The sequence below is a fragment of the Pongo pygmaeus genome, chromosome 6 (genome assembly GCF_028885625.2).
Source record: "Pongo pygmaeus isolate AG05252 chromosome 6, NHGRI_mPonPyg2-v2.0_pri, whole genome shotgun sequence".
Lineage (NCBI taxonomy): Eukaryota > Metazoa > Chordata > Mammalia > Primates > Hominidae > Pongo > Pongo pygmaeus.
The window spans coordinates 50,757,834-50,773,630 of NC_072379.2; the positions used below are offsets into that span (position 1 = coordinate 50,757,834).

Genomic DNA, 15,797 nt, shown 5'->3' on the forward strand with positions numbered 1-15,797 from the left:
ACCAGGCTGGAGTGCAGTGGCACAATTTCAGCTCACTGCAACCTCTGCTGCCAGAGTTCAACCAATTCTCCTGCCTTAGCCTCCCTAGTGGCTGGGATTACAGGCAGGCACCACCACACCTAGCTAATTTTTTGTATTTTTAGTAGAGATGGGGGTTTCACCATGTTGGCCAGGCGGGTCTCGAATTCCTGACCTCAGGTGATCTGCCTCAGCCTCCCAAAGTGTTGGGATTACAGGTGTGAGCCATCGCACCCAGCCGGGGCTATCTTTAGTAACAGGCGGTAACTAAGCTGGGCAATTGTTCTTTGACATTTCCAGTTCTTATCTGTTAACATGGACAGTGATTTAAATAGGCAGCTCCATGGACAGCCTCTCCCTGCTGCTATCTTGTATCTCCCCATTGGTAATTATTTTTCCTAGCCCAGATTCCACGTCAAACACTATCAATATTTTGGGGACCACCCTTTCATACACTGCTCTGTACACATACCGGTTTATACATATTTTAAGAAAAGTGGGATATTTACATACTGTTATCATAGCCAAGCTCAACAGCATCAAAACATTTTTAGGTACTTAATTCAAGTGGCTGTAAAGTTAAAAAAAAGTCATTTTTTCTGATACTATATCATCTTTGTACCCGTATATCTCAATTTCTTGAATGTTCATTACAATTTTATTTTTACTTTTTATTTTTTTTTTGAGACACAGTCTCACTCTATCACCCAGGCTGGAGTGCATGGTGCGGTCTCAGCTTACTGCAACCTCTGCCTTCTGGGTTCAAGCAATCCTCCCACCTCAGCCTTCAGAGTAGCTGGGAACACAGGCGTGCACCACCACACCCGGCTTATTTTTGAATTTTTTGTAGAGACGGGGTTTCTCCATGTTGCCCAGGCTGGTCTTAAAGTCCTGAGCTCAAGCAATCTGCCTGCCTCGGCCTCCTGAAGTGCTGGGATTAGAGGCAAGCCACTGCACCCAGCCTTTATTACAATTTTAAATGTTTTTCTCTGTGTTAGCGAACCTTTGATGGACTGTTGTTACGAGTGTTAAAGAGTGTTTAAATCACTGTGAAATGCATATTCTGTCTTAATATTTATAATTATTAGGGTACCTTCATTAATAATGTACATTGCATAGTGCCAAATGAGATCATCACATCACTTCTAAAGGATTCCTGGAAGTCTGAGTCACAGGCATGAGACAACAGCTGCAGGACTGGGTGGTGAAGGTTGTAAAAACTTTCTGGCTTAAACAGGAATTTGACCCAAAACAAGAAGTCTTAGGGAAGATAGCTTAGGGCTTGTCTGATGGCACAACAATGCCATCAAATGCCCAGCCTCTTTACAGTTTTCTGCTCTGCCATCCTTGGAATGCAGGCCATTGTTCTCCTGTTTGTTGTTTCATGAGTGAACTGTGAGTGCTGTAGCTCTTCACGTTCCTCCTGGAAGACAGGTGTAGGGCAAAGATGAACTCTGATTCGCAGAGCCCTTCCATCTAAATGCTTTCCTAGAAGCCTCAGCAATAAGTTCAACATTCAACTCATTGGCTAGAAGTGCGTCAAATGGCTGCCCCTTGCTTCAAAGGAGTCTGAGAAAATAACTTTAGCTACAATTAAAGTTCCATTAGAGTGACAGTGTAGACAAAGAAGAGTGAGCTACAGAAGGCCAGTATCATAGCAAGTTGTTGCTCCATGACTGGAAACAAAGAAGACTTCACTCTCTACTCCAGATGCGCAGTTGATAGAGTACAGCTAAGATATGGTACGTGTTCTACCATGAAGAGCAAGGTGAGGGAGAGTATGGTGTAAGAGATCCTGCTGCATTAGCTGTTGAGAGGAAGAATTTCCCACTGGTCACTATGTTACCGGGGGTCCTTGCTCCCCGAGTTCCCAAGATGGTGGCAGGCCGCTTCCAAGATGGCGACGGGCCACTTCCGAGATGGTGGCAAGTCTCATGTTCTCTGACCTGGAGTTCTTGGCCTCATGGATTCCAAGGAATGGAATCTTGGGCCATGCGGTGAGTGTTAATAGCTCTATTAGAAGCTGTGGGTCATGGAAAGGAATCGTGGAACCCAGTGACTAGTGTTTAGCTCTATTAGGATGAACCTGGGCACTTAGCCCTGCAGGAACAATGGCAAGCCTTTAGCCTGATTAGGAACAGCAATGGGTGCCTTGCTGGATCCAGAGGGATGGAAGTCAGCTGCGGATCTGTGACAGCAGCAAACAGCAGTGGTGGATGGTGAGCAAAAGCTCAGCTTGAGCTGTGACACACACAGACCAGAAGAGTGTGCAGTTGCAAGATTTAATAGAGTGAAAACAGAGCTCCCATACAAAGGGAGGGGACCCAAAGAGGGTAGCCATTGCTGGCTTGAATGCCTGGGTTTATATCCTCATCATTGTCCCTCCTGTTGTGCTCTCAGGCGATTGATGATTGGCTATTTCTTTACCTCCTGTTTTTGCCTAATTAGCATTTTAGTGAGCTCTCTTTATTACCTGATAGGTTGGGTGTGAGCTAAATTGCAAGCCCGGTGTTTAAAGGTGGATATGGTTACCCTCCCACCTAGGCTTAGGGATTCTCAGCCAGCCTAGGAAATCCAGCTAGTCCTGTCTCTCAGTCCCCCCTCTCAACAGGAAAACCCAAGTGCTATTGGGGAGGTTTGACCACCGCTCTGGTTCCTGCTGAATTGGGGCATAGTAGCGGTTGTGCAGTTGAGATTTCCTCCGGAGGCGTGCCTTGTCTCTCACCTAATTCAGTGGTGGCTACCTCGAAGCCCTTCTGAAGCTAAGAGGGAAAGAGACCAGCTCGCAAAGTCCCCTATATTATCTACTCCTAAGTGGAAGTTGGGAGCTGTGAACTTCTAAACCACAGCAAAAAATGAAGAAAAGGTCGGCTATGGGCAATAGACTCAACCTTTCGTTCCTGTGTCTACCCTATAGAATAGAAAAATAATACTGTCATCCCTCATCTCCCACCATACTGAACACGCATTAGGTGCTCAATGAATACTTGTCTGTTTTAGTAAAGATTAAGAGGAATGAGACGGAAACTGACACTTGAGAGGCTGCCACACGCCAGAACTGCACCACACTTTGCACTCATAGCTCATTTATTCATCAGCTTGTGGTCAGGTAGGCATTACCGTCCCCATTAGAGAAGTCAACGGAGGCCCAGCAAGGACGGGCAGGGTCCCCCAGAAAGTAGAGGAGGACTTCAGGTTTAACCAAAAGCCTGTACTCTTTACGCATGTACCCCATGGCTTCTCCACCAAAGCTCCTGGCACCGTGCTTTGCAGACAGACGACGCTCAACACATTTGGAGCAGAAGTGTGGTTCAGCACCAGGAAGGACACCAACTTTTGCAGAGACGACTCTTGGGATGGAGAAAGACTTCCTAAATCTTCAGGGTGCGGTCAAGACAGGGTAGGCTAGCGCCAGCGGAGCTAGTGGCTAGGCCCCAGGGCAGCTGGGCCCAGGCCGAGCAAACGGCCAGGAGGGAGAGGCTCCCAGGAGCCCGATCTGCTGCTGGGCGAGGCGAAGCCTGGCGGCTAGAGTCCCGGGCAGCCCCAGTACGGCGGGCAAGCGGCGGCGGCGGCAGGGTTGGCAGGGCTGGCGGGGACGGGGGAGGGGTATGCGTAGGGGCGTGCCGCCGGTGACGCACTTCCGCCCTGCCTGTTCCGGCTTAAAGGGGCCCCAGACAATCTTCACAATAACAAAACCGGCGCGCCGGCCGCTGGCGCAACGGCTCTCGTCCCCGCCCTCCTGCCACCTGCAGTCGCCGGGGCCGCCCCCGGCCCAGCCCTGCCTTGCGCCACCCTGCGCTGTCCAGACTGAGGGGTCAGGCGGAGAGCCGGGCTGCGCCCTTCGGTCAGCTTCTCTCCCTGCCACCCGCGCCTCCTCGCGAGACCCGGAGCTGGGCCGTGCCCGCCGCTGCGCAGCAGGAAGGGAGCGGCTGCCACGGAGAACGCCCCGCCGGACGGTGTGGCTGGCGGCCCTGCCTGGGCGCGGAGGGCGGCGGTGGCGAGCCCCGCGGCCTTCTCTCAGGTACCCCAGTGCCTGCTGACCGCCCTGAGCGGCCCAGCCGCTTCCCCGATCTGCACCGCGAGGCCGTGGCGTAGGGGCCTTGTGGCGTTTCAGCTTGGGGGTCGCGGTGGGGCGGGGCAGTGACCCCGGGCCGGCCGTTGTGCCCTCATCCCTCCCGTCCTTCCTTCTTATAGCTTCCTCTCTCCTCACGACTGCCTCCACAGTCCGGAGCCCGGCGGAGCCCGGACCTGGCGGGGAGAGCTGCCTCCACGGCCAGGCACCCAGACCCCACCGTCGCCGTCGCCACCACCTCAGTCCACCCTTGGTACCGGCAATGGCCTTCGTATCGCCCAGTGCACTTGTAACTGACTTGGACACGGAATACTAAGAACTCACTTCTGTCCGCATCCCAGTTGCGCCGGCGGTGACCACCTCGGCTCTTTTGGGCTTAATTGCTGCTCCTCCTGACTCTGTCTGACTTTGGGGGCACCATGGACCAAAGTGGGATGGAGATTCCTGTGACCCTCATCATTAAAGCACCGAATCAGAAATACAGTGACCAGACTATTAGCTGCTTCTTGAACTGGACCGTGGGGAAACTAAAAACGCATCTATCTAACGTTTACCCTAGCAAACCAGTAAGTGTGTAAAAGCTGGGGGCAGCTGCTCTGACCAGCAGCTTTTCGTGCCGTGTACCCTCCTTTTTCCTGCTCCTCCCCTCCAGTCTTGAATCAAATAGGTCTCTTTTGGTAGACCGCGAGGTATTTTGAGTTCTGAGGTTGTGTCTCCTGAGTGTTCGAACCATCATTAATATTTTCCTGATGAGGTTCAGTTAATTAGTAAGAGGAAGCAGAAATATCAAGGGACTTAAGAATTGGCAGGCAAGACCGGGCGCGGTGGCTCACGCCTGTAATCCCAGAACTTTGGGAGGCCGAGGCGGGCGGATCACGAGGTCAGGAGTTCGAGACCAGCCTTACCAACATGGCGAAACCCTATCTCTACTAAAAATACAAAAATTAGCTGGGCGTGGTGGCATACGCCTGTAATCCCAGCTACTCAGGAGGCTGAGGCAGGAGAATCGCTTGAACCCGGGAGGCGGAGGTTGCAGTGAGCCGAGATCGCACCACTGCACTCCAGCCTGAGTGACACAGTGAGACTCTGTCTCAAAAAAAAAAAAAAAAAAAAAAAAAAAAGATTTGGCAGGCATGGAAAAGGGACTACTTTCTTTGGACTTAAAGTCATCAACCTGATATGCGAGTGAGAGATATATCCTTTCTTAAAAAAAAAAAAAGATAAAGCACTACAACCCGTATCAGAGCTTTTATTGCTTATTAGACTAAAATTCCATTTTACTTTCAACACTTGGCTCAGAAATTTAAACAGAAATTGAAGATTTTTTTTCTTAGAGATAAGTATGTGGCCCCTATAAAAATTATACTTTCAAGATTACTATATATGTTTCAAGGACCAAAGAATTATAAGTTGTAGATTCGTTTTCACCACAACCCCTTGCAACATTTTTCTCCTTGGAGGATACGTGTACATTAATTTAAAAGAGAACTGCCCTCCACCCCGCCACCATTTGGTGCATCCTTCTCATATGGCTTTTCCATTCTGTGTTCCATTCTGAATCATATCTGGATATTGCAGAGATAATAAATAAAATATAGACAGTACAGCTCCATCTGTTCCCAAAGTCAGATTTGAAAGGACGTAGTTGGTAATCAAGGAGTCTTGGAATAGTTTAGAAAAGAAGTATACTGTCATGTAGAGTACTGTATATGAAAGTGAGGCTTTCACATTCTCCATTGTATACATTTTTTATTCTTGAATAAGTGGTGTTTAATTACGAAAACTTTTGTTTAATGAAGAGGATTGGATTTTGGGGTGGGAAATACTTTTGGCATCAGGCACATTTAAGCATGGATCCGTTGGAAGGCAACTATGCTTTCTACGCTTAACACTTGTTTTATGCACCTAAGTTAAGGAAGACACTTGATCTATATTACGATATTAATGAATTATGACCGTTTCAGTGTTGTAGTATTTAGTTAGGCTTTTAGACTTGCAGAAGAACCACAGAAATAGGGCGGTTATTGCAAAAACAGGAGGTTTAGAAAAACAACTCTTAATCGGCATTAGCTGTGTTTATCAGTATTTTGTGATACAAATATTTTTAGTAGGAGGGAAAAAAAACCCTGAGGAATTTAAGTACTTAAACTAGTTAGAGCCCCTGTTTATTCACCTTTTGTTTGAAAGTTAAGATTTACACAGGGAGTAACAATTTGTTTGAAAATACCTTGATTACAAAAGATTTCCTGTTGCATATGATTACTTTCACACATTTTTGAAGTGGAAAATAGGTTTTTAGGATAGTCAATTGAAAGTCATAGACTTCCATAGTACTGTTCATAACAAATATATACTCTGGTATGTACTTAGGCGAGATCTTTACATTGTACTATTAAACCAAAAGGGACTTAGTCTGCAGTTTATAGACTTTTTTCTAAAGCTTTTTAAAAAAAAGTACCTGAGACGGGAGTGGGAAGCTGTCTGCCTTATCTACCCATGAAGAGGCCTGCTTTTGGCAGGAGGTCTGCCTGTGCAGCACTGATCACTAGTGGAGGATGTCAGTGCCGCTGTGCATTAGTTAGCTCTCTGAGGATGAGGTCTGTTACAGAACTTCTCCTTCCCAAACTGCCTGCCTCTTGTAGCCACACTGGAGGCACTTTTGGAGGCTAAACCAAATACTATGCAGCCTATTAATGATTAACATGGCAAACCTTTTTTTCTCCTTTGACAAGTTTTCTTTAAGTGAATTGTAATGTCTAACTTTCATTTCTAGGTTGAGTGGGTGGAGCTCTGGAGCGGCGGGGGTATGTGTGTTTATCGTCATAGAATTTCACTGAAAACTTTGTATAGTTACTAGATTTAGTAAGTTTACATTCTTATCACATGAGAATTGATTTGAAGCATCACAGTTGTTGAGCAGTAGTTTAATGGTATCGCAAAGCCATAGGTAGTCCTCAGCATAGGAGTTGGAGTCCTAAAAGTTTACTTTGTAAGGTCATTATTTAGAATTCAGCACAGTTTGCTATTAAGTAATATTATAAAGGAAGTTTAGGTTTTTCTGACCGCCTGCAATGACTAAACATTGATTCTGTGTTTTAGTTTTCAAGTGCTATTATGTTTAACAGAGATAATTTCTTGTGCATCTTCCTTGCACATATATGCCTACTTTCATTATCACTGTGTGGACTTAGCAGAATAGGGCTCCAGTGCTTTGTAGCAACAGGAGTGCCCCAGTAAGTAAAAAGTTGATGGCTCTCATCAACATTGCTCTAATTGGATCTGATGGGTCAGGGGTAGGTGGAGGGCCTTTGTCTCTGTGGGCAGTGGCTTCTAGGAAAATAAATTGGTGCTGCTAGAGGGGAAAGAATGGAAATTTGAGATTGTCCTTTTAGGATCCTACAAGGATAGGTCATATGTCTATATGCTGTTAATGGAATTCTGGCTGAACTCTATGAAGCTGTAAAATCTTAGGATCCTAGCTTCATGGTCAGATATTGATTTGACTAATCACAGTCTCCATATGGGTATATTAAATTCACTTCTCCCTCCCCTAGCAAACTTAGAACAAATGTACCCCTCCCCCTCAAAGCACATTTTTTTGGGTCTTCATTTATTTATTTAACTAGGATTTTATTGGCCTAGCATTTGAATATTTATGCCAAGTGTGAAGATGATGGTAAGAGTCCTTTGCTTTTATGAAGCTCAGATCCAGTGACATGTAAGTAAATAACCATAACAGTATGTGACTAGTGTTATACTGGAGGGATGTTCTGTGTGGTGCATAGGAGCACAGGAAGGGAATGGTCTTCTCTGGAGTAGAGGTTAGGGGAATGTGTAGCTGTTTCAAGAAAAGATTCACGGGGACATTTAAGTTTTCTTAAAGAGTTGATTACAGTTTTAAGCAGACAAGAATCAGACTCTGATAGCTTCCTTTTTTATACTATTCTTTTTTTTTTTTTTGAGACGGAGTTTCGCTTTTGTTTCCCAGGCTGGAGTGCAATGGCGCTATGTTGGCTCACTGCAACCTCTGCCTCCCACGTTCAAGCAATTCTCCTGCCTCAGCCTCCCAAGTCGCTGGGATTACAGGCATGTGAAACCATGCCCGGCTAATTTTGTATTTTTAGTAGAGATGGGGTTTCACCATGTTGGTCAGGCTGGTATCAAAGTCTTGACCTCAGGTGATCCGATCCACCCACCTCGGCCTCCCAAAGTACTGGGATTACAGGCATGAGCCACCACTCCCGGCCTTAACTATTCTTTTGGAGTTAATGTTTGCACTGATGACTTTGTTTTATATTAGTATATTACTTAGTAATACAGTATTAGGTAAAAAGATTATAGATCCTTATGATCTATGAAGGGAAAGGTGTTTTCTAGTTAGGAATTTAGGCAGTTGCTATATTTGTGAAAATGTTCACAAAGTCAAAAACCTCGGATGTGGAGTTGAACTGTTTTGTAGTTAACTTTGAATGATATTGATAATTGGTTTAAGACTTGGTTTAGGAAATGGGAAGTGCACTAGTTTATATTATAGAATATATAGATAATTGTGAGTTGTAATATGACATTTGACATTACTTCATGACTAGTTTTTCAGATCCTGAAATTGGCCTGCACTGTGAAATAATTATAAAATTTAGGTAATTGCTGTTTGGTGGTGAAGATACTTGGCAAGAAGACCACTTTTACTTGAGTTTCAGACTTTAATCTGAGTTTAGACTTAGTTATTAGAGATGTAAATATCAAAATGGTTGATAATAGATGGATCATCATAGAGAAAAATTTTTAAAATATGAATCTCTAAGTCCACTTAGGTACCTTTCTCATTCTCTTACTGTATCTGTTCTCATGAACAGGCAGTCACTAAGATGGACCTGACTCACTCTGAATTCAATTTTGAAGGCAAACCTTTTTGGGGCTTGCGTGGCTTGGCTCTCCATTTTTCATTCTTGGGGTCAAAATACCTCTGATTGTGTCCCTCAGTTCTGAGCAGGTTTCCTCTGTCTTTGCTGTTCATACTGTTAAACCAAAGCAGTCATTTTCTTATCTACTTCTCCTGATCAGCTAGGCAGGTTTGTGCTCTTTTTTCAAACTGTTCCTTTACTCTCAGATTCTATTAGAATTAAAGAAGCAAGAATAGAATCAATTGTATATATAGGTTCTACTGTGAGATTATAACACTCCATAACCAAATTGCCTGCAATCAGAAGTCTTACTTTCATTATAGGTAGAAATAGCTTATATCATTTGAAATTTTATCTCTCTTAGATTTGTAATTTCCTATTACCTTACTTAGGTTATTTTAAAAAGTCTACTTGTTTAACCATTTTGGGATTGTTGATTTAAAGGGGCTCTAATCCATAAACAAAATAATTTTTGTTTTATAAAACTATTGTCTTATAAGATTTTAATACATTTAAGAGGGTTTCATGTTGCCTGGGAATATAGTTCAAGATTTTAAAACCTCTTTTGAACAAGGGGTACTATCAAACTGAATGTGAAAGCTGATGAAAAACAGACTAAAAGTTCTGAATGACTGCTCACTAAAATTTTATTGCTTAATGTATTTGTAGCCTTATGTCTTTTTGGAAAATATAATAACATTATTATGAAGGTAATGTTTAATCATTTATCAATACTTTCCAGATAGGATTTTTGTAGAACTTTTAGCTTAAGTTTCTTTTTTTAACATAATAAATTCTGCTTTGATTGTCTAGAATGCTTTTATTTAACTGCTCTGACTTTACCATTTACTAAGTGTTTGCCATGTGTACCAGGCATTATAATAAGTATTTGATATGCTTTATCACATATATTCCTCCTAGACTTCTTATGATGTAAGGTTTATAATTAGCTCTACTTTATAGATGAAGAAACTGAGGCTTGGTGATTTTTTTTTTTGCTTAGGTCAGACTCTAAGGAGTAGAATTAGAATTTGAACCCAGGTTGGACTTACTGTACACATCATATGTGATGGTTATGTATAATAAGATGAAGAAAGGCATTAGGGACTCGGCCATCTAGGTTATATACTTGTAAACTAAAAAGAACCAGTTGAGCTATAGAAAGAGATTTATATGTTTGGCTGATTTGTTGTCTAAAGGCTGCAGATAAATGGATAACAGCCTTACTATGGTGCTAACACTTAGCTTAATGTGTGGTTATATCTCTTTATTCTGATAAATTATAGGAAAGATTGGATGCATAATATCTTAAGACGGCAGTGCATGTATCTTTGTCCTGTCTTCACAGTCTACCAGTTCGTGTGAACCATAGTCATATACTTTGACATGCTTTATTGTACATCAGAGGTGTACATCACTTGCTGTGTGAATATCATGTATCTCTACCCATGAGTGGAAGCAGTTAAGCTGGGAATGTGTCTTTGGAGTTCCAGAGAACATTACTCTCTAATATTCTGTGTGTATAATTTTGCTTACTGTTACTGCAAGGAGATAAGGGGTAGAGGCAGTTTGAGTGACTGTGCCTCTATTTATAGTGTTTCTGAATTTTCAGGGGTTTTAGATTGGATGCTTTTAGTGGGAAATGGGAAGGAGATGTGTTCTAGTACAAATATACGTAATTCATTTCCCACAGAAATGATATTTTGTGCACTTCCTGGGACCCAGCTCTTTAAAGCTATTTGATATTGTGACTGAACTATATGTAAGTACTTAATAGTTACTACTTTTAAAGGACTAGATTATAGTTCATTGAACTAACCTGTAAGTTGAAGATTGCTTTTACTGAACTATTAAGATGATAGATATTTTTAAAATTTTTAATTAATATTTTTAAATTAGCATATGAAATTTGATTATGCTGAAGTTGGATATACTAGGAACATGATTTTTAAACCATACATAATTGAAAGACCCATTTAATCCTTGACATAAAAAATTTAATCATTTGATACTAACTAGGTGACTTTCTTGAAATATAAAAGTATTGTTGGCTTTAAACTCATTTATCAGACTCCAGGAGATATTTTAAATGTGTTAGGGATGTATGATATTTGATCTGTTTCTGATATTTGGTTAAACATTAAAGGGTCAGACACTTTCGATGATGGCATATACATAAACCTTTTAGAAACAACAAAAAAGTCCAGGTTAGGACTTATTTTCACCTGTTATACCAGCAAGTGAGCTTTCCTCACCTTGGTTTTTAGCAATGTCTGTTAAGTGGGTAGCAGAGGTTTTTTCGGCCAGCTAGTTAAGCAGCTGTTTATTTGGAGTGGGATATTTCTGTTTCTGGGCCACTCAGAGTACATCAGGATGTTTCCAGCTTGTTCTTTGTCTTATTATTTGGCTGATTCTGCACTGCCATATGTGACCAGGCTTCATCTAGGGTGAAGTATTGGTGGTGAAAGTAGTGAACCTGATAGAATTTGTTGACTATTGGATGTAGGGGTGAGTACCAGGAAGAATAGTGGTGGTGTTAATGGAGAGGCCAATTATATTTATATGTTACTCTGTGGAGCCAGTATCTTATCATTAGAATCTTTAAATTGACAATTTAACTAGTACTTTTAAATTTGTCAACCTTGAGCCTTCTGAATTCTTATATTAGAAGGGTACCATGCAATGTTTTTTAAATTGAGAAACAAATGAACTTTTATTGTGTTAAGCTACTGAGATCTTGGGATTTGTTATAGCAACTATCATTACCCTAACTAATATAGAAATGGGTTTGTTTTGGTTTGTTTTTTTGAGACAGAGTCTCGCACTGTCGTCTGGGCTGGAGTGCAGTGGCGCGATCTCAGCTCACTGCAACCTCTGCCTCCTGGGTTCAAGTGATTGTCCTGCCTCAGCATCCTGAGTAGTTGGGATTACAGGCGCCTGCCCACCTAATTTTTTTGTATTTTCAGTAGAGATGGGGTTTCACCATGTTAGCCAGGCTGGTCTCAAACTCCTGACCTCGTGACTCGCCCCCCCCCCCACCCCCCACCTTGGCCTCCCAAAGTGCTGGAATTACAGGCGTGAGCCACCACCCCTGGCCTGGAAATGGGTTTTTAGTCAAGCTAAAAGATAATGTTAGGCCGGGCGCGGTGGCTCACGCCTGTAATCCCAGCACTTTGGGAGGCCAAGGCGGGCAGATCATGAGATCAGGAGATTGAGACCATCCTGGCTAACATGGTGAAACCCCGTCTCTACTAAAAATATAAAAAATTAGCTGGGCGTGGTGGCAGGCACCTGTAGTCCCAGCTACTCGGGAGGCTGAGGCAGGAGAATGGCTTGAACCCGGGAGGCAGAGTTTGTAGTGAGCCGAGATCGCGCCACTGCACTCCAGCCTGGGCAACAGAGCGAGACTCTGTCTCAAAAAAAAAAAAAAGAAAAAGAAAAAGATAATGGTATTAGCAGGGTTGGATAAATAACGTTATATTACTTTTTAGAAGTCAAATTGAATTGAGATCTCAAAGTCTGCTTTTCCTAATGCTGTAGCTTACAATACCAAAATAACTAGTTGAAAATTCAGTTGATTATTGTCATTTGTTATTAGGTCTAACACATGATTTTCCTGATATTTAAATTATTTATTTATTTATTTATTTTGAGAAAAAGTCTCGCTTTGTTGTCCAGTCTGGAGTGTAGTGGCGCAATCCTGGCTCACTGCAACCTCCGCCTCCCAGGTTCAAGCGATTCTCCAGCCTCAGCCTTCCACACCTGCCACCACACCTGCTGCCGCCACGTATTTTTAGTAGAGATGAGGTTTCCACCATGTTGGCCAGACTGGTCTCGAACTCCTGACCTCAAGTGACCCGCCCACCTGGGCCTCCCAAAGTGCTGGGATTACAGGCGTGAACTACCGCACCCAACCCTGCTATTTAAATTAAATTCATTGATATTTAAACTGAAGAGGCAGTTTTTTAATGGCATAAAAAATTTCCGGCTGGGCACAGTGGCTCATGCCTGTAATCTCAGCACTTTGGGAGGCTGAGGTGGGCAGATCACCTGAGGTCAGGAGTTCGAGACCAGCCTGGTCAACATGGAGAAACCCTGTCTCTACTAAAAATACAAAAAAATTAGCTGGGCATAGTGGCACGCGCCTGTAATCCCAGCTACTCAGGAGGCTGAGGCACGAGAATTGCTTAAGCCTGGAAGGTGGAGGTTGCTGTGAGCCGAGATCATGCCACTGTACTCCAGCCTGGGTGACAGAGCAAGACTCTATCTCCAAAAAAAAAAAATTCCAAGTGTTACTTTTTACCTAGTTTAGACACATGAAAAAATTAATAAGTTAATGTTTGTTTTCTTTTCTGTTTTTTTTTTTTTTTTTTTTTTTTGAGACAGTCTCTCCCTCTGTTGCGAGGTTGCAGGACAGTGGCACAACCTTGGCTCACCTCTCTGCCTCTTGGGCTAAAGTGATCCTCCTACCCCAGCCTACTAAGTAGCTGGGACTACAGGCATGCACCACCATGCCCAGCTAACTTTAGTATATTTTGTAGAGATAGGGTCTCACTATGTTGCCCAGGCTGGTCTGGAACTTCTGGGCTCTAGCAATTCATCTGTTTTGGCCTCCCAAAGTGCTGGGATTACAGGTGTGAGAAACCGTGCCTGGCCAGTTTTTCTGTTTTCAATTACTGTAAAAATATAGAATACTTTTCCTTTCATTTTATTTTTTATTTCCATAGGTTATTGGATAACAGGTGGTGTTTGGTTACATGAGTAAGTTCTTTAGTGGTGATTTGTGAGATTCTGGTGCACCCATCACCTGGGCAGTATACACTGCACCCTGTTTGTGGTCTTTTATCCCTCACCCCCTTCCCACCCTTTCTCCCTGAGTCCCAAAGTCCATCATGTCATTCTTATGCATTTGTATCCTCATAGCTTTAACTCCCACTTATGAGTGAGAACATACAATGTTTGGTTTTCCATTTCTGAGTACTTCACTTAGAATAATAGTCTCCAGTCTCATCCAGGTTGCTGCAAATGCCATTCATTCTTTTTTAGGGCTGAGTATATATATATATACGTATATATACACGTGTGTGTGTGTGTGTGTGTGTGTATATATATATATATATATATATATATATATATATACCTGTCTCTCACAGTTTCTTTATCCATTTGTTGATTGATGGGCATTTGGGTTGGTTCCACATTTTTGCAGTTGCAAATTGTGCTGCTATAAATGTTTGTGCAAGTATCTTTTTTTTTTTCTTTTTCTTTTTTGAGGTGGAGTCTCGCTCTGTCACCCAGGCTGGAGTGCATTGGTGCGATCTTGGCCCACCACAAGCTCCGCCTCCTGGGTTCATGCCATTCTCCCGCCTCAGCCTCCCGAGTAGCTGGGACTACAGCTGCCCGCCACCACGCCTGGCTAATTTTGTTTTTGTATTTTTAATAGAGACGGGATTTCACCGTGTTAGCCAGGGTGGTCTTGATCTCCTGACCTCATGATCCACCTGCCTCGGCCTCCCAAAGTGCTGGGATTACAGGCATGAGCCACCGCGTCTGGTCGCAAGTATCTTTTTTGTATAATGACTTCTTTTCCTCTGGGTAGATACGCAATAGTGGGCTTGCTGGGTCAAATGGTAGTTCTACTTTTAGTTCTTTAAGGAATCTCCACGCTGTTTTCCATAATGGTTGTACTAGTTTATATTCCCACCAGCAGTGTACAAGTGTTCCCTGTTCACCGCAGCCATGCCAACATCTATTATTTTTGGATTTTTTTGATTATGGCCATTCCTGTAGGAGTAAGGTGGTATTGCATTGTAGTTTTGATTTGTGTTTCCCTGATCATTAGTAATGTTGAGCATCTTTTCATATGTTTGTTGGCCATTTGTATATCTTCTTTTGAGAATTGTCATGTCCTTAGCCCACTTTTTGATGGGATTTTTTTGATTTTTTTTTCTTGTTGATTTGTTTGAGTTCATTGTATAGATACTGGATATTAGTCCTGTTGATTAGATTATGAAGATTTTTTCCCACTCTGTGGGTTGTCTGTTTACTCTGCTGACTGTTCCTTTTGCCCTGCAGAAGTTCATTAGTTTAATTAAGTCCCAGCAATTTATCTTTGCTTTTATTGCATTTGCTTTTGGGTTCTTGGTTGTGAAATCCTTGCCTAAGGCAGTGTCTAGAAGGGCTTTTCCAATCATCTATAATTTTTATAGCTTCAGGTCTTAGATTTAAGTCCTTAATCCATCTTTAGTTGATTTTTGTATAAGGTGAAAGATGAGGATCCAGTTTCATTCTTCTACATGTGACTAGCCAATTATCCCAGCACCATTTGTGGAAAAGGGTGTCCTTTCCCCAATTCTTGTTTTTGTTTGCTTTGTCAAAGATCAGTTGGCTGTAAGTATTTGGGTTTATTTTTGGGTTCTCTATTCCTTCCATTGGTCTATGTGCCTGTTTTTGTATCAGTACCATGTTGTTTTGGTGACTATGGCCTTGTAGTATAGTTTGAAACCAGGTAATGTGATGCCTCCAGATTTTATCTTTTTGCTTAGTCTTGCTTTGGCTGTGTGGGCTCTTATTTGGTTCCATATGAATTTTAGAATTTTTTTTCTAAATCTGTGAAGAATGATGGTGGTATTTTGATGGGAATTGCATTGGATTTGTAGATTGTTTTTGGCAGTAGGGTCATTTTTACAATATTGATTCTACTCATCCATGAGCATGGTATGTGTTTCTGTTTGTGTTGTCCGTGATTTCTTTCAGCAGTGTTTTGTAGTTTTCCTTGTAGAGGTCTTTTGCCTCCTTGGTTA

General features: G+C 42.6%; 1 protein-coding gene across 3 annotated transcripts in view; it reads left to right on the forward strand.

The window, feature by feature from the left end:
* Positions 1–3,654: 3,654 nt before the first annotated feature.
* The window catches only part of HERPUD2 (HERPUD family member 2), a 64,961-nt gene continuing 52,818 nt past the window's right edge, over positions 3,655–15,797 (forward strand). Inside the window, exons 1-2 of one of the 3 annotated variants that reach the window (XM_054496665.2) lie at positions 3,655–4,039; positions 4,213–4,656. In XM_054496665.2, coding sequence (XP_054352640.1) covers positions 4,510–4,656 — 147 coding nt within the window. In that variant the 5' untranslated portion in view covers positions 3,655–4,039; positions 4,213–4,509. Of the gene's footprint in view, positions 4,657–15,797 lie in introns of all 3 variants that reach the window. The other 2 variants (XM_054496667.2, XM_054496664.2) reach the window with 2 other exon arrangements.